The sequence below is a fragment of the Staurois parvus genome, unplaced genomic scaffold (genome assembly GCF_062004578.1).
Source record: "Staurois parvus isolate SC_StPar_1 unplaced genomic scaffold, SC_StPar_1.0 ptg001685l, whole genome shotgun sequence".
Classification (NCBI taxonomy): Eukaryota; Metazoa; Chordata; class Amphibia; order Anura; family Ranidae; genus Staurois; species Staurois parvus.
In genome coordinates this window covers 10001-28131 of record NW_028319481.1, presented here as the reverse complement: position 1 = coordinate 28131, position 18131 = coordinate 10001, and the positions used below count along the sequence as shown (strand labels likewise).

Here is an 18131-nt window from a genome sequence, read left to right as displayed (position 1 = left end):
GTTATTGGCAGGATCACCAGGTAAAAAATAAAAAAATTCTAATGCAGTCAAAACATGGAAGGATTTGCAAGCTGCAATATAATACATTTGTTTTGGGGTTTATACTGCGTTACCTTTACTGCCATCACGAGGGGTGACCACGCTGATGCGTAATTTCTTTGCAAACAGCGCTGTGTCCCCTGGTAAAAGGAAATGGAAGGCTATGGATCTACTGGCAGCATCAACGAGTATTAAAAGTATGTTATGGGGGGACTCAAGCAAGAGCCGCAGTGTTAATACTAGTGAGAGAGTACAGTATTTTATGTCCTTTTTCTGATTTTGTCCAGAGTTACGCTTTAACACGTTCACGCCTAAGGGTAAAACAAATCTAAATGCCTAAGCACAATTTTGCAACGTTGACACGTGTTAGTAAAACCGTACATATCATCGCAACTACTTCGTACATCCAGGTGGATTATACCGCGTTTTATTTTCAGGACAAATTGGGCTTTCATTTGGTGGTAAATGGTAATGATATCTCCTGATTTATTATACGTTATTATTATTATACAGTATTTATATAGCGCCAAAAGGTTTGCTCAGCGCTGTACATTATAGTGGGGGACAGAACATGAGACAAGACAGTAACAATACAATACACGAGGGGTTTGAGGGCCCTGCTCCTTGGAGCTTACAATCTAGGAGATTTTTTTTATTATCAAAAGGAAAACTGTCCCAAAATAGTAAAAAAAAAATCATTTTTTAAAATTTAGCTGTGTGTTTCTTGTTACGACCATAACCTACCACCAAAGAACAACCCAAAATACATTTTCCAGCTCTTGACGATCGCAGCGATATCATATATGTGTATGTTGTATGTTGTTTGTACCCGGAGTACAGCCCAGAAACAATAGTGCGCATCCCTCCTAGATTGTAAGCTGGAAAGAGCAGGTCCCTCGAACCCCTCGTGTATTGTACTGTATTGTCTCATGTACTGTCCCCCCCGCTATTGTACAGCGCTGAGCGAACTTTTTGGCGCTATATAACACTGTATAATAATAAAAATAATTTTGTTCTGGTTTTTTTTTTTTACCTAAAACACACTGACTGACAAGGATAACAAATTTTTTTTTTTTAAATCCTGACCTTTGACCCTGACCCAAACACTTACCCTGGCACTGAACTAGATCAAACCTTGATCTAGGTATTTTTTCATTTGATATTTTTAATAATTATCTTTTTTTTTTTTTTTACAAAATTTTTTTCCCCTCTATGCCAGGAGTTAGAGAGATGTATCGCTCTCCTCCATTCATAGAGAGAGAAAAAAAAAAACCCCAAGGGGGCAGGGCTGTACAGTGACTGATCACTGTGATAGCCAATCAGAGGCTATCACAGTGATCATGTGACCTGGAATTGGGTGTCCTGGGTCACGGTCGTTAGAGCGGGACCCGGGGTTCTCAGTCACACCACGGTCTTTGTGCTGGGAGTCCGCTGTGCGGTGCGCTCCAAGCAGAAAGACAGGTACGCAAATATGCGGCCCTACGGAAAATGCCCAGTTCTGTGAGGCCGAATATTTGTGCTATGTCGACGTCAAGGGGTTAAACAGCAGTGTACAATGTAACAAGGCCTTGCTGGCTTTTCATTTGCCCCCCCCTCCTCTTCTGGGCCTACTTCTCCTGTAGGTCACAGGAGTGCTCTTAGTTCTGCCCTCCTGTGATCCATTTTCAGCTGACAGCGGGCCGAAGTCACTCCAAACTCTGGAGAGATCCCAGCTGTCGGGATCTGCCGAGACTACTAACAGGCAGCTGGCTCAGCCTCTCAGAACACCGCTGAGAGCCTGATCCAGCTGCTCCCACCCCCTCCACAGCCTGCCACTCCAGTGAGCGCTGGAGGGGCAGAGTAGAGAGCCGGTGACTGGCAGTTCAGTGGAGACTGAGAACTGAGCGATCAGCAGTCTTTGATTTTTCAGTTCTCAGTCTTAGAGGCAGCAGATACCACCTAGGTGAGTAGGTAGGTTTGTCATTTTGAAATACCCTACTTCTCTTTTAAGGAGGATAACACCGCTCTTCAGAGGCTGCAATACTGCAGATTACATCACCACATCGGTTGCTTGCCCATCCAGAGCGCTCTCTCATCCTGGGAGGTCATCAGTCACTCTCGCCTCCATCCTGATTTTAGGTTTCAGCAGTCTGCGGGTAAACTCAGTATCAGGCCTCGCGCACACCGGAGATCTGACCATCTCTCCTTGACACCTTTCCTCCTGGCAGCAGCGTTACGGGACAAAAAACAACTGACGCTTGTAAACGCGTGTGTACAATCCAAACGCACACGTTCCTGCGTTTACAAATGGCTGTGTGTATAAGTGGGTGCTGCAGCGACCGTCGGCTGGAACCGAACAGAATCAGTGAGGGAGAATGTCACCAGCACACCGGGGATCACCAATATGGGTCCAAACGTTTTAATGAACGGTCACATAGTTACAGCAAGGCAACGTTTCGGGGTCTCGCAGGACCCCTTCATCAGGCATGTGACGAAGAAGGTGTCCTGCGAGACTCCGAAACGTTGCCTTGCTGTAACTATGTGATTGTTTATTAACCAATTCCAGTCCGGACACTTTCCCCCCCTTCCATTAGGGACACTTTCACCCCCTTCCAGTCGGGACACTTTCACCCCCTTCCAGTCGGGACACTTTCACCCCCTTCCAGTCCGGACACTTTCACCCCCTTCCAGTCCGGACACTTTCACCCCCTTCCAGTCCGGACACTTTCACCCCCTTCCAGTCCGGACACTTTCACCCCCTTCCAGTCCGGACACTTTCACCCCCTTCCAGTCCGGACACTTTCACCCCCTTCCAGTCCGGACACTTTCACCCCCTTCCAGTCCGGACACTTTCACCCCCTTCCAGTCCGGACACTTTCACCCCCTTCCAGTCCGGACACTTTCACCCCCTTCCAGTCCGGACACTTTCAGCCCCTTCCAGTCCGGACACTTTCAGCCCCTTCCAGTCCGGACACTTTCACCCCCTTCCAGTCCGGACACTTTCACCCCCTTCCAGTCCGGACACTTTCACCCCCTTCCAGTCCGGACACTTTCACCCCCTTCCAGTCCGGACACTTTCACCCCCTTCCAGTCCGGACACTTTCACCCCCTTCCAGTCCGGACACTTTCACCCCCTTCCAGTCCGGACACTTTCACCCCCTTCCAGTCCGGACACTTTCACCCCCTTCCAGTCCGGACACTTTCACCCCCTTCCAGTCCGGACACTTTCACCCCCTTCCAGTCCGGACACTTTCACCCCCTTCCAGTCCGGACACTTTCACCCCCTTCCAGTCCGGACACTTCCCCCCCCCCCCCCCTCTTCCTGTCCGGACACTTTCACCCCCTTCCTGTCCAGGCCAATTTTCAGCTTCCAGTGCTATCACACTTTGAATGACAATTGCGCGGTCATGCAACACTGTACCTATAGGAATTTTTTAGCATTTTTTTTAGACAGATAACACTTTATTTTGGTGGTATTTATTCACCCCTGGGATTTTTATTTTTTTTGCTATGTAAATGAAAATGTTCAAAAAATTTTGAAAAAAAAGTTTTTCTTATAAAATTTTGCAAATAAATAATATTTCATCATAAATCTCGCCCAAAATTTATTCTGTTATATTTTTAGTAAATAAATAAATAAATAACCCAAATTTGTTTATAACCAAAAATGATAATTTTTAAACTTTTTTTTCCAGTTTTATTTATTTTTTATTTTTTTTACATACGGTCCCCCTAGCAGTACAGTGTCACCATGGTGACACTGTACTACTTGTGGGGGGGGGGTGATGATTTATTTTTTTTTTTTTACACTAACTGCTTTTACACCCATAAAGGCTGTAAAAGCAATAATTTCTCCTTCTCTCTGGCTGCATTCTTGCAGCCATTGAGAACTACTGTGTGAATAGCCCTGTACCATGTGACCTCTGCGATCATTCACAGATTTCACACATAGTAAGCAATGATGTCAGAAGTGACATCTTGCTTACTACTCTGCATGTGATCACGGATTGGCCAATCAGTGATCACATGATCGGGATCTCGCACAGAGGTCCCGTACGACGATCGGTGTTCCACTGTGTCCGGAGGACACAGCGGGCACTAGATTGCGGTGCTGCGTGCTATCATGGAGCGCGCACAAGCAGGGGGCGGGGAGGCCGTTTATAAATGGCCACCCGGCCCTGCACTGCCACTGTCCGGCCGTTTATATACAACAGCCAGACGGGAGGTGGTTAAAACTTTTGGACCCACATTGGTGATCCTCGGTGTGCTGGTGACATTCTCCCCTGCTTGTAAACGCATGTCACACTGCTGCTCCTGGACGCACTGAGGTCTATATTCTGCCTCTAAACACCTATGTTGCATGGACAAACAGGCCGACATGTAGGTGCGTTTATAGAGGCAGAAAAAAACCGCAGCAGCGACATTAAAAACAGCGTCCAGTATGCACGAGGCCCAATAAAGGATTTCAGGTCATAATGATCACATTCAGTGCTGCGACATTAAACCAGATTTTTTCCAACCACGGCGCCATGACACCCAGGGGTGCGGTCTGGATTTTTCAGGGGTTTCATGGCAAAATGCCTACAAATTGCCCAAATGTTGTCACCGAGTGGATCAAGCCTGCCATTGTGCAGTATTACCACCTTGGGCCCCGCGCAGGCTAGCTGCTGGTGCCCTCACAACTGCTGACATCATCGGTCAAAGGATCGCGCCGGGCGCATGTTCAGCATCCTTGTTTGCCCCTACTCTGCCCTTTTCCATCAACATTAGGGTCATGTAAGCTGTTTGAGGGACAGAAACTCAGATAAGAGAAATGCTGTAATATTAGTCGGTATTAAAAGAACAAACAAAAAAAAAAAAACCCTCTGTAAAATGATTTAGTATTTTTTTTTGTTAACATTTTAGAATGGGGAGCCTCGAGATTGTGTACATGTCTGAAGGGTCCCTCAGCTGTGGAATGGTTGAGAGGCACTGCAGTAAACATAAGAAAACAAGTGTTTACAGCAATTGCAGTAAAGTGTGAGATGAAAACACAAAATGTACAATTGCGCCACCTATTGGCTGTACAGAAAATGCTGCATTTAAAGTATACACATGTTCCTGTACTAGATCAGAAAATGCGATAAACGCAATATAAAATGCTAAAACTGAAACACATAAATGCAGCCTCATGATAAGAATAGACATAAAAATAAAAGAAACGGCTTATGTGTGAAGGAAAGACAGAAAAGAAAACCAGTCATTCCTAAGCGAAGCAGCCAGAGAGTATCTCCAAAATTCCATCCTGTAGTACGAAAATATACTGGTGACTGGCTTTTAGGGGAAATGATTGGACATTTCTTCCCTCCAGCCCTATAGAGCACTTGATTGTCTGTGGTCTGGGTTAGAAGCTCTGCCATGTTTTAGCTGCTGTCTGTGTACAGGAAGGGGACATCTTCCAATCACCACCCACACCTGTACTACACCCCCCCAGACACCCCGCACACCTGTACTACACCCCCAGACACCCCGCACACCTGTACTACACCCCCAGACACCCCGCACACCTGTACTACACCCCCAGACACCCAGCACACCTGTACTACACCCCCCCCAGACACCCAGCACACCTGTACTACACCCCCCCCAGACACCCTGAACTACACACACACCCTCAGACACCCCACACACCTGTACTATAACCCCAGACACCCCGCACACCTGTACTATACCCCCAGACACCCCGCACACCTGTACTACACCCCCAGACACCCCACACACCTGTACTACACCCCCAGACACCCAGCACACCTGTACTACACCCCCAGACACCCAGCACACCTGTACTACACCCCCCAGCCACCGCGCGCACACCTGTACTACATCTCCCAGCCACTCCTCCACACCTGTACTACATCTCCCAGCCACTCCTCCACACCTGTACTACATCTCCCAGCCACTCCTCCACACCTGTACTACATCTCCCAGCCACTCCTCCACACCTGTACTACATCTCCCAGCCACTCCTCCACACCTGTACTTCACCCCCCCAGGCACCCCACACACCTGTACTACATCTCCCAGCCACTCCTCCACACCTGTACTTCACCCCCCCAGGCACCCCTCCACACCTGTACTTCACCCCCCCAGGCACCCCACACACCTGTACTACACACACCCCCAGACACCGCGCACACCTGTACTACACCCCCCAAGACACCCCGCACACCTGTACTACACCCCCCCCCCCCCAAGACACCCCGCACACCTGTACTACACCCCCCAAGACACCCCGCACACCTGTACTACACCCCCCCCCAAGACACCCCGCACACCTGTACTACACCCCTCCCAAGACACCCCGCACACCTGTACAACACCCCCCAGACACCCCGCACACCTGTAATACACACCGCAGACACCCAGCACACCTGAACTACATCTCCCAGGTACCCCCACGCCATTATTACATCAACAATACACCCCCACACACCTGTAATACATCTCCCAGACAACCCACAAACCTGTACTACATCCCCCAGTTAACCCCACCCCTGTACTACATCCTTCAGACACTGCACAAACCTGTACTATATCCCCCATACACCTTTACTACATCTCCCAGCCAAGCCCATACCTGTACTACATCTCCCAGACAACCGTGCAAACCTGTACTACATCCCCCAGCCAAGCCCATACCTGTACTACATCCCCAAGACACTGCACAAACCTGTACTACTTCCCCCAGGCACCCCCATTCACCTGTACTACATCCCCTAGGCACCCTCACACCCCTGTACTACATCCCCCAGCCACCCCCACACACCTGTACTACATTCTGCAGGCACTTTCACGCTTTTACTACATCTCCCGTCCACCCCCCACCCCTGTACTAAATCCCCCAGACACCCCCACACACCTGTACTACCATCTTTCATCCACCCCCACCTTTGTACTGCATCCCCCAGACATCTCACAAACCTGTACTTCATCCCCCAGGCACCCCACAAACCTGTACTTCATCCCCCAGGCACCCCACAAACCTGTACTACATCCCCCGCCCACCCCACAAACCTGTACTCCATCCCCCAGGCACCCCACAAACCTGTACTACAACCCCCGCCCACCCCACAAACCTGTACTCCATCCCCCAGGCACCCCACAAACCTGTACTACATCCCCCGGCCACCCCCACAAACCTGTACTTCACCCCCCAGGCACCCCACAAACCTGTACTTCATCCCCCAGGCACCCCACAAACCTGTACTCCATCCCCCAGGCACCCCACAAACCTGTACTACATCCCCCGGCCACCCCCACAAACCTGTACTAAATGCCCCGGCCACCCCCACAAACCTGTATTAAATGCCCCGGCCACCCCCACAAACCTGTACTAAATGCCCCGGCCACCCCCACAAACCTGTACTACATCCCCCAGCCACCCCCACACACCTGTACTACATCCCCCAGCCACCCCCACACACCTGTACTACATCCCCCAGCCATCCCCAAATACCTGTACTACATCCCCCAGCCACTCTCACACACCTGTACTACATCTCCCAGTCACCCCCACACACCTGTACTACATCCCCCAGCCACCCCCACACACCTGTACTACATCCCCCAGCCACCCTCACACACCTGTACTACATCTCCCAGTCACCCCATGCCTGTATTACATCTCACACATACTCCTATGGCTCAACTACATCCCCCATCCACCTCCACACCTGTACTACATATATCCCATCCAACCTGGCAAACAGCGTGTCACGGCTTTGAGCATGTTGGTCCAACCTGTCACCTTCAACACAAGCAATTGGCTCCAGAGAGGAAGAGAGAAGCTGCTGACAGTTCTGACAACTACTACTACATTACCATGAAGATTTCTCTGCACTGATTGGTCGGGAAGGAATGGAGGTGTGGTATTTTTTTTGCAGAGGAATGAGAAGTTGCACCATGGGAAGCGTTCAGCTTGGAGATCACATTCAGTCCCTCAGCTAGGAGGAAAGTCTGAAGTAACAATTGAAAACGTTCCATGAAATGTACAGTCAGGTCCATAAATATTGGGACATCGACACAATTCTAACATTTTTGGCTCTATACACCACCACAATGGATTTGAAATGAAATGAACAAGATGTGCTTTAACTGTAGACTGACAGCTTTAATTTGAGGGTATTTACATCCAAATGAGGTGAACGGTGTAGGAATGACAACAGTTTGCATATGTGCCTCCCACTTGTTAAGGGACCAAAAGTAATGGGACAATTGGCTTCTCAGCTGTTCCATGGCCAGGTGTGTGTTATTCCCTCATTATCCCAATTACAATGAGCAGATAAAAGGTCCAGAGTTCATTTCAAGTGTGCTATTTGCATTTGGAATCTGTTGCTGTCAACTCTCAAGATGAGATCCAAAGAGCTGTCACTATCAGTGAAGCCATCATTAGGCTGAAAAAACAAAACAAACCCATCAGAGAGATAGCAAAAACATTAGGCGTGGCCAACACAACTGTTTGGAACATTCTTAAAAAGAAGGAACGCACCGGTGAGCTCAGCAACACCAAAAGACCCGGAAGACCACGGAAAACAACTGTGGTGGATGAGCAAAGAATTCTTTCCCTGGTGAAGAAAACACCCTTCACAACAGTTGGCCAGATCAAGAACACCCTCCAGGAGGTAGGTGTATGTGTGTCAAAGTCACCAATCAAGAGAAGACTTCACCAGAGTGAATACAGAGGGTTCACCACAAGATGGAAACCATTGGTGAGCCTCAAAAACAGGAAGGCCAGATTAGAGTTTGCCAAACGACATGTAAAAAAGCCTTCACAGTTCTGGAACAACATCCTATGGACAGATGAGACCGACATCAACTTGTACCAGAGTGATGGGAAGAGAAGAGGATGGAGAAGGAACTGCTCATGATCCTAAGCATACCACCTCATCAGTGATCATGGTGGTGGTAGTGTCATGGCGTGGGCATGTATGGCTGCCAATGGAACTGCTTCTCTTGTATTTATTGATGATGTGACTGCTGACAGAAGCAGCCGGATGAATTGTGAAGTGTTTCGGGAATATTATCGGCTCATATTCAGCCAAATGCTTCACAACTCATTGGACGCTTCACAGTGCAGATGGACAATGACCCAAAGCAGACTGCAAAAGCAACCAAAGAAGTGGAATGTTCTGCAATGGCCAAGTCAATCACCTGACCTGAATCCGATTGAGCATTTCACTTGCTGAAGACACAACTGAAGGGAAAATGCCCCAAGAACAAGCAGGAACTGAAGACAGTTGCAGTAGAGGCCTGGCAGAGCATCACCAGGGATGAAACCCAGCGTCTGGTGATGTCTATGCGTTCCAGACTTCAGGCTGTAATTGACTGCAAAGGATTTGCAACCAAGTATTAAAAAGTGAAATTTTGATTTATGATTATTATTCTGTCCCATTACTTTTGGTCCCTTAACAAGTGGGAGGCACATATGCAAATTGTTGTAATTCCTACACCGTTCACCTCATTTGGCTGTAAATACCCTCAAATTAAAGCTGACAGTCTGCAGTTAAAGCACATCTTGTTCGTTTCATATCAAATCCATTGTGGTGGTGTATAGAGCCAAAAATGTTAGAATTGTGTCGATGTCCCAATATTTATGGACCTGACTGTACTTGCAGAGTTAAACAGGAATGCCTCGTTAGTAGGGGTAACAGAATCTGGGGCAGAAGACTTGTTCTTGATAGTCTCTGGGTATCTCCAGCAGAACACTTCAGGAGTACAATGTCAGGGGGGCTTCAGGAAGCATAACTAGCTATACCATTTTTTTACCAGAAGGGGGAGACAACGATTATGTGTCAAAATCATGTCACCAACATACATGGCTTTTTTTTCAGCATTTTAAAAAGGAACAAAACATGGGAAAGTTTGTATGTATTGCAGAGATGTACTGAATGTTTTTTGGTTTTTTTTGCCCAGACATACAATTAGAGCAACTATTAAAACATTCTTTGGGCATTTGATTGCTTGCCTAGCTAAACATTGAGATTCGTGTTGAAGGAAAAAAAAAAAAAAAGTCGTATGAGTTGCATACGTTTATAAAATGATAAAAACATTTCACAGCCTTACCTGACTATTGGGGTCCCCAAGCAGGTTACATATATGAGGTACAATCTTACTCAGAGTCAGGCTGTTGGCGCCGTGTCTGTGGACAGAACAAAAAAAGATCATTTCTAGTTATAGGGTGTAGAGGATAATAGTGCGGAGACGGGAGGGCAGAGACGGGAGGGCAGAGACGGGGGGTGCAGAGACGGGAGGGCAGAGACGGGGGGTGCAGAGACGGGGCTGCAGAGACGGGGCTGCAGAGACGGGGGCGCAGAGACGGGGGCGCAGAGACGGGGCTGCAGAGACGGGGCTGCAGAGACGGGGCTGCAGAGACGGGGCTGCAGAGACGGGGCTGCAGAGACGGGGCTGCAGAGACGGGGCTGCAGAGACGGGGCTGCAGAGACGGGGGGTGCAGAGACGGGGGGTGCAGAGACGGGGGGTGCAGAGACGGGGGGTGCAGAGACGGGGGGTGCAGAGACGGGGCTGCAGACACAGGAGTGCAGAGACGGGGCTGCAGAGACGGGGCTGCAGAGACGGGGCTGCAGAGACGGGGCTGCAGAGACGGGGCTGCAGAGACGGGGCTGCAGAGACGGGGCTGCAGAGACGGGGCTGCAGAGACGGGGCTGCAGAGACGGGGCGCAGAGACGGGGGCGCAGAGACGGGGGCGCAGAGACGGGGCTGCAGAGACGGGGGCGCAGAGACGGGGGCGCAGAGACGGGGGCGCAGAGACGGGGCGCAGAGACGGGGCGCAGAGACGGGGCTGCAGAGACGGGGCTGCAGAGACGGGGCTGCAGAGACGGGGCTGCAGAGACGGGGCTGCAGAGACGGGGCTGCAGAGACGGGGCTGCAGAGACGGGGGCGCAGAGACGGGGGCTGCAGAGACGGGGGCTGCAGAGACGGGGGCGCAGAGACGGGGGCGCAGAGACGGGGGCGCAGAGACGGGGGCGCAGAGACGGGGGCGCAGAGACGGGGGCGCAGAGACGGGGGCGCAGAGACGGGGGCGCAGAGACGGGGGCGCAGAGACGGGGGCGCAGAGACGGGGGCGCAGAGACTTGGGCGCAGAGGCGGGGGTGCAGAGGCGGGGCTACAGAGACGGGAAGGAAAACTCACATGTTAAGAGTTGCTATAAGGCAGAGACAGACCCCTTCCCGGGTGCGGAAATTCTTGTGCTTGAAGCCTCCCAGCATCCGATCCCAGACATACTGAAAGAGATACAAATTTCACCATAAGACGACATCACAAGGATCAGATCACAACACAGCCAGGCAATATGCATACGGTGTTGTAGGGGTGAGGACACGGACTTTAGGTAAGGTGGGGGGACTTAATCAGCCACAGGCATCCCTTAACGCTCATTCACTCTAGGGGTAGAGGAGCAGTAAAAGCCTGCGGTTGAGCCATATTTTTACCACCCCCCCACCCCACCCTCCAAATGTTTCCTCTTTAGCTGCAGAGGAAGTGAAGGGGGTGTACACATGCCGCAGCAAGAATTACATGCAGTGAATTAAGCTGTCCTGTAAGCACCCCACACCTGGGTGCAACGCATGTGGTCACTACGCACTAGTGCAGGTTTCAAAGGGTCAAGGCCGGTTCACAACACAGTTTCTGCATCCCAGATGCAATACTGCACATGCGTTTTTGATGGGTTCCAGTGCATCCTCCCCCTTTTTTTTTCTTCATCTCAATTGAGGACATGGGCATTCTGGTGCATTCTGATGCATTTTGCTGCGTTCCGTACGTTAAAAAAAAAATGTTCTACCTTTGTTGCCCGCACTGACAAACTAGGGCAATTGGAATCCATGTTAAACACTGTCCATGAGCTTTTGATCCACAATAAAAATGCATTGGACTGCATCTGGTGTGAACCGGCCCTCAAAGCAGGCACACCTCCTGTCAAATGTTCTCTGAAGAGCAATCCAAAAAGTGGATTGTTCTTCAGAGGCCAAAACGAGCACAAAGCCCTAAGGGAATTCAGTTATGAAATTTCCTACCACAATTCCAGCTAAATTTCTACCTGCTGGGGAGTTCTCATCTCAGTAACAAAGGGCAAGTATTCTGCAGTCTAGCAGGGGATACCAGGGCAGGACAGACTACACTGCTTGGTATTTCAGGACAGCAGAGGGAGTGTTGTCAGTTCCAACAGGAAATTATGAACTCACTGGATTTCTGGCAGGTCAGCGGGTATTTTTCTGTACTTGCAGCACTTCTGGGCATGTATTACAGAGATGTACGCATTATAGTTTTGCTCAGAAATACTTTCAACTGCAATGACCTAAAAGGATAAAGATATCCAAATCCTTTACAACTGTGCGAATGATTAATGGTCTCATTACAGCAATTCCAGTGAATGGCTGACAGCAACTGGGGAACACCAAATCACCCTCAATATTCCTCTAATTAGCCTTCTATCAAATTTACATTATATCTTCTATGATGTGTATAGAGAAATATTGAGGGTGATTTGGTGTTCCCCAGTTGCTGTCAGCCAGGTGTGCTGGGTGTCTGGGGGGTGTAGTACAGGTGTGCTGGGTGTCTTGGGGGGGTGTAGTACAGGTGGGCTGGGTGTCTTGGGGGGGTGTAGTACAGGTGTGCTGGGTGTAGTACAGGTGGGCTGGGTGTCTTGGGGGGGAGTAGTACAGGTGGGCTGGGCGTCTTGGGGGGTGTGTAGTACAGGTGTGCTGGGCGTCTGGGGAGTGTGTAGTACAGGTGTGCTGGGCGTCTGGGGGGGGGTGTAGTACAGGTGTGCTGGGCGTCTGGGGGGGGGTGTAGTACAGGTGTGCTGGGCGTCTGGGGGGGGGTGTAGTACAGGTGTGCTGGGCGTCTGGGGGGTGTGTAGTACAGGTGTGCTGGGCGTCTGGGGGGTGTGTAGTACAGGTGTGCTGGGCGTCTGGGGGGTGTGTAGTACAGGTGTGCTGGGCGTCTGGGGGGTGTGTAGTACAGGTGTGCTGGGCGTCTGGGGGGTGTGTAGTACAGGTGTGCTGGGCGTCTGGGGGGTGTGTAGTACAGGTGTGCTGGGCGTCTGGGGGGGGTGTAGTACAGGTGTGCTGGGCGTCTGGGGGGGGTGTAGTACAGGTGTGCTGGGCGTCTGGGGGGTGTGTAGTACAGGTGTGCTGGGCGTCTGGGGGGGGTGTAGTACAGGTGTGCTGGGCGTCTGGGGGGGGTGTAGTACAGGTGTGCTGGGCGTCTGGGGGGGGTGTAGTACAGGTGTGCTGGGCGTCTGGGGGGTGTGTAGTACAGGTGTGCTGGGCGTCTGGGGGGTGTGTAGTACAGGTGTGCTGGGCGTCTGGGGGGTGTGTAGTACAGGTGTGCTGGGCGTCTGGGGGGTGTGTAGTACAGGTGTGCTGGGCGTCTGGGGGGTGTGTAGTACAGGTGTGCTGGGCGTCTGGGGGGTGTGTAGTACAGGTGTGCTGGGCGTCTGGGGGGTGTGTAGTACAGGTGTGCTGGGCGTCTGGGGGGTGTGTAGTACAGGTGTGCTGGGCGTCTGGGGGGTGTGTAGTACAGGTGTGCTGGGCGTCTGGGGGGTGTGTAGTACAGGTGTGCTGGGCGTCTGGGGGGTGTGTAGTACAGGTGTGCTGGGCGTCTGGGGGGTGTAGTACAGGTGAGCTGGGCGTCTGGGGGGTGTGTAGTACAGGTGTGCTGGGCGTCTGGGGGGTGTGTAGTACAGGTGTGCTGGGCGTCTGGGGGGGGTGTAGTACAGGTGTGCTGGGCGTCTGGGGGGTGTGTAGTACAGGTGTGCTGGGCGTCTGGGGGGTGTGTAGTACAGGTGTGCTGGGCGTCTGGGGGGTGTGTAGTACAGGTGTGCTGGGCGTCTGGGGGGTGTGTAGTACAGGTGTGCTGGGCGTCTGGGGGGTGTGTAGTACAGGTGTGCTGGGCGTCTGGGGGGTGTGTAGTACAGGTGTGCTGGGCGTCTGGGGGGGGTGTAGTACAGGTGTGCTGGGCGTCTGGGGGGTGTGTAGTACAGGTGTGCTGGGCGTCTGGGGGGTGTAGTACAGGTGTACTGGGTGTCTGGGGGGTGTAGTACAGGTGTGTGGGGTGTCTGGGGGTGGGGTGTAGTACAGGTTATCGGGGTGCCTGGGAGATGTAGTACAGGTGTGGGTGGTGATTGGAAGATCTGACCACCCTTGCTCTTCTTGATGGTCCATGCCATTGAGGCCTTGGAATATGCAGTCTCATCCTGGGCACCATTATTTTATAATTGCTCTGATTAATGCCTATTTATTCCTTTTGTAAGTATTATTATGGCAGTTACCTCAATGGCAGTTACCTCAATGGCAGTTACCTCAATGGCAGTTACCTCTATGTCATTTACCTCCTATCTATGTGCACATTATCATCTACCTCTATATGTCCATTTAGAAATTTCTCTTGTATCCGTGCTCCCTGAAGATCAAAAAATGGAATGATCGAAACGCGTCGGGGTAGTCTCCCTTTCTTTGGGATTTTTTTTTCATGTTGTGAAGGAAGTATCTTGCAGTATTGTCAGAGTTAATGTTCCTTAAAAATTATGTATCTTTTACATGTATGTTTATGGACGAGCAGCACAGTGGCCAAGTGGTTAGCACTTCCGCCTGGCAGTACTAGTGTCATCGGTTCGAATCCCAACCACAGCACCACCTGCCTGGAGTTTGCATGTTCTCTGTGCCTGTGTGGGTTTCCTCCGGGTACTCCGGTTTCCTCCCACACTCCAAAGACATGCTGGTAGGTTAATTGGCTCCTGTCTATATTGTCCCTAGTATGTGTATGAATGAATGTGAGTTAGGGACCTTAGATTGTACGCCCCTTGAGGGTTAGAGACCTTAGATTGTACGCCCCTTGAGGGTTAGAGACCTTAGATTGTACGCCCCTTGAGGGTTAGGGACCTTAGATTGTACGCCCCTTGAGGGTTAGGGACCTTAGATTGTACGTCCCTTGAGGGTTAGGGACCTTAGATTGTACGCCCCTTGAGGGTTAGGGACCTTAGATTGTACACCCCTTGAGGGTTAGAGACCTTAGATTGTACGCCCCTTGAGGGTTAGGGACCTTAGATTGTACGTCCCTTGAGGGTTAGGGACCTTAGATTGTACGCCCCTTGAGGGTTAGAGACCTTAGATTGTACGTCCATTGAGGGTTAGGGACCTTAGATTGTACACCCCTTGAGGGTTAGGGCCCTTAGATTGTACGTCCCTTGAGGGTTAGAGACCTTAGATTGTACGTCCCTTGAGGGTTAGAGACCTTAGATTGTACGCCCCTTGAGGGTTAGAGACCTTAGATTGTACGCCCCTTGAGGGTTAGAGACCTTAGATTGTACGCTCCTCGGGGGCGGGGACTGATGTGAATGTACAATATATATGTAAAGCACGGTGTACATTGACGGCTCTATATAAGTACCTGAAATAAATATGGAATAAAGCATGTATCTTTTTTAAAGAAGTTTTTATGAGTATACTTATTATGGTCGCTGCATTAAAGTCCCATATAGGGGGGGCCCTTCATGTGTATTCGTATTGGGGACGAGCAGCTAGATACTCGACTTTTTGGTAGTGAAGAAAAAAAAAAAGCATTTAAAAACGGGAACTGACATAGTGACAACTAGTCACTGTATACACTGCTCCTCTCCTGCCTTCCTCCGCTGCCCCCCCCCCCCATCTGCAGTACACACAGTCCCCTGTATCAGCGAATATTTTTTTTTTCTTAATAGGTGCAACCTGAGCCTCCGAGCTGTGACTTGCTGTATGGAGCAGTCATGTGGCCACGTCATTTACAGATATGGCTGCATGATGGCCTTCATCATTAACCATTAGCCGCCCGGCCAATGGCCGTTTGGCGGCTTCAGAAGTGTCCCTCCGTTCCGGGTACACGCCATTTGGCGTGCTCCCGCACATGCGCCGTTTGCGCTAGTGCAGAGCAGCGCAGCAGTGCGATCTGTTGCCGGCCGTGCACCTCGGACACGGCCGATGACAGATCAGAGTACCGGCTCCCGTTGCTGGTACCATGTGACCTGCTGTGACCAATCACAGCAGGTCACATGACAGTTGTATACAATGGATGGCTTCATTCATGATGCCATCCATTGTATACTAGTGCCTAGCTGTGAATGGTCACAGCAGGTCACATGCACATGTCATGTGATTAGCTGTGACCAAATCACAGCTAAGCACAAAAAAAAAAAAAAAAAAAAAAAAAAAAAGCTGAATGAATCGATTTCATTCAGGTAAATGCTTGCTTATAGCAAAGTAATTCTTTGCTATAAGCAAATTGTGTAAAAAAAAAAAAAAAAAAATACTGATCACTTCCCCAAAGTAGTACAATGTTACTATGGTAACATTGTACTATTTTGGTCATAGTAAAATATGAAAAAAAATCTTAAATAAAAAAATGTAATAAAAAATTAAATATAATAAAAAAATAAAAAAAAAATTAAAAAAATATATATATATTTTTTTTTTTCATACTGTCACCAGTCAGTGTCCCTGTTCACCGCCATGCCAGTTATATGATGACGCTGTACTGCACTGGTGACAGTATGTAAAAAAAAAAAAATAGTGAAAATAAATTTTTTCATTTTTTTGAAAAATTATGCCAAAAAAATACAACTTCAAAATACTCGCCATGCCTCTTATGAAGTACGTCGGACTGTCTACTCTGCAAAAAGGGGTCATTTGGGGGATATCTGTACTATTCTGACATTTGGGGGATACCTGTACTGTCCTGACATTTGGGGGATATCTGTACTGTCCTGACATTTGGGGGATATCTGTACTGTCCTGACATTTGGGGATATCTGTACCGTCCTGATATTTGGGGGATATCTGTACTGTCCTGACATTTGGGGATATCTGTACTGTCCTGACATTTGGGGGATATCTGTACTGTCCTGACATTTGGGGGATATCTGTACTGTCCTGACATTTGGGGGGATATCTGTACTGTCCTGACATTCTTGGACCTCAAGAAATTAGATTGGCTGTCAGTACTTCAGGATTGATCAATATTCAGATCTATACCATAGTTTGTGAACTCTATAACTTTCCTAAAAACTAAAAAATACATCCTAATTTGGGTTATTTTCACCAAAGACATGTAGCAGAATACATCTCGGCCTACATTTATGAAGAACAATTATTTATTTGTAAACTTTTATAACAGAAACAAAGAAAAATGTGGGGGTTTTTTTTGAAAATTTTTGGTCTTTTTTTGTTAATTTAGCAAAAAATAAAAACCCCAGCTGTGATTAAATACCACCAAAAGAAAGCTCTAGTTGTGTGAAGAAAATGATAAAATTTTAGTTTGGGTACAGTGTTGTATGACCGCGCAATTGTCATTCAAATTGTGAGAGCGCTGAAACCTGAAAAATGGCCTGGGCAGGAAGGGGTAAAATCACACGGTATTGAAACGGTTAAAGTGGCTTTAAAGGTTCAAGGTTATTTACCATCATACATTATATGAATGAAGGTAAAAAACCTGTTGTGCGCAGCAGCCCCCCCTAAAGCTTACCTGAGCCCCCTCTTGATCCAGCAATGTCCACGTGAGCTTTAGTTCTCCAGGGACTCTCACTCCTGATTGGCTCCAGCTGCTGTCAATCACAGCCAGTGAGCCAAACGGGAGAGGGAGGGGGCCGGGCCATAGCTCTGTGTGTGAATGGACATGCATAGCATGCCTGCTCAGGTGCCCCCATAGCAAGATACAATCTGTGTGGGCACCCAACAGGAGGGAGGGGCCAGGAGCGCCGGCAGGGGACCAGAGAGGAGGAGGATCCAAGCAGCTCTGTGCAAAACCACTGCACAGAGCAGGTAAGTATGACATGCTTGTTATAAAAACAAAAAAAAAAGACTTTAGTATCACTTTAACCATGGAATAGCTCTGTACTGTTCGGTATTATTGTTTACCATACAACTCAGTACAACACTACAGAATATGGTGCCGATATAAAACAAAACGTTATAAATAATGGAATGATTCTCCCCCCACAAAGTGTGACTGGACTTTTAGGGTTACCTGTGGATTGGATGACTGCTCCATGATCTTCAGCAGCAGGCTCTGATCTTGTTCTCGGACTG

General features: G+C 49.3%; 1 protein-coding gene across 1 annotated transcript in view; it reads right to left on the bottom strand.

Moving 5' to 3' along the window:
* Nucleotides 1–18131, bottom strand: part of LOC149434763 (CLIP-associating protein 1-A-like) — a 33247-nt gene that overhangs the window by 15031 nt on the left and 85 nt on the right. The window contains exons 1-3 of the mRNA XM_089663425.1: nt 18070–18131; nt 11206–11297; nt 10120–10195 (exon numbers count right to left, since the gene is read on the bottom strand). The exon at nt 18070–18131 is cut by the window's right edge and continues 85 nt beyond it. Of these exons, the coding sequence (XP_089519551.1) occupies nt 10120–10195; nt 11206–11297; nt 18070–18131 (230 nt within the window). The remainder of the gene's footprint in view (nt 1–10119; nt 10196–11205; nt 11298–18069) is intronic.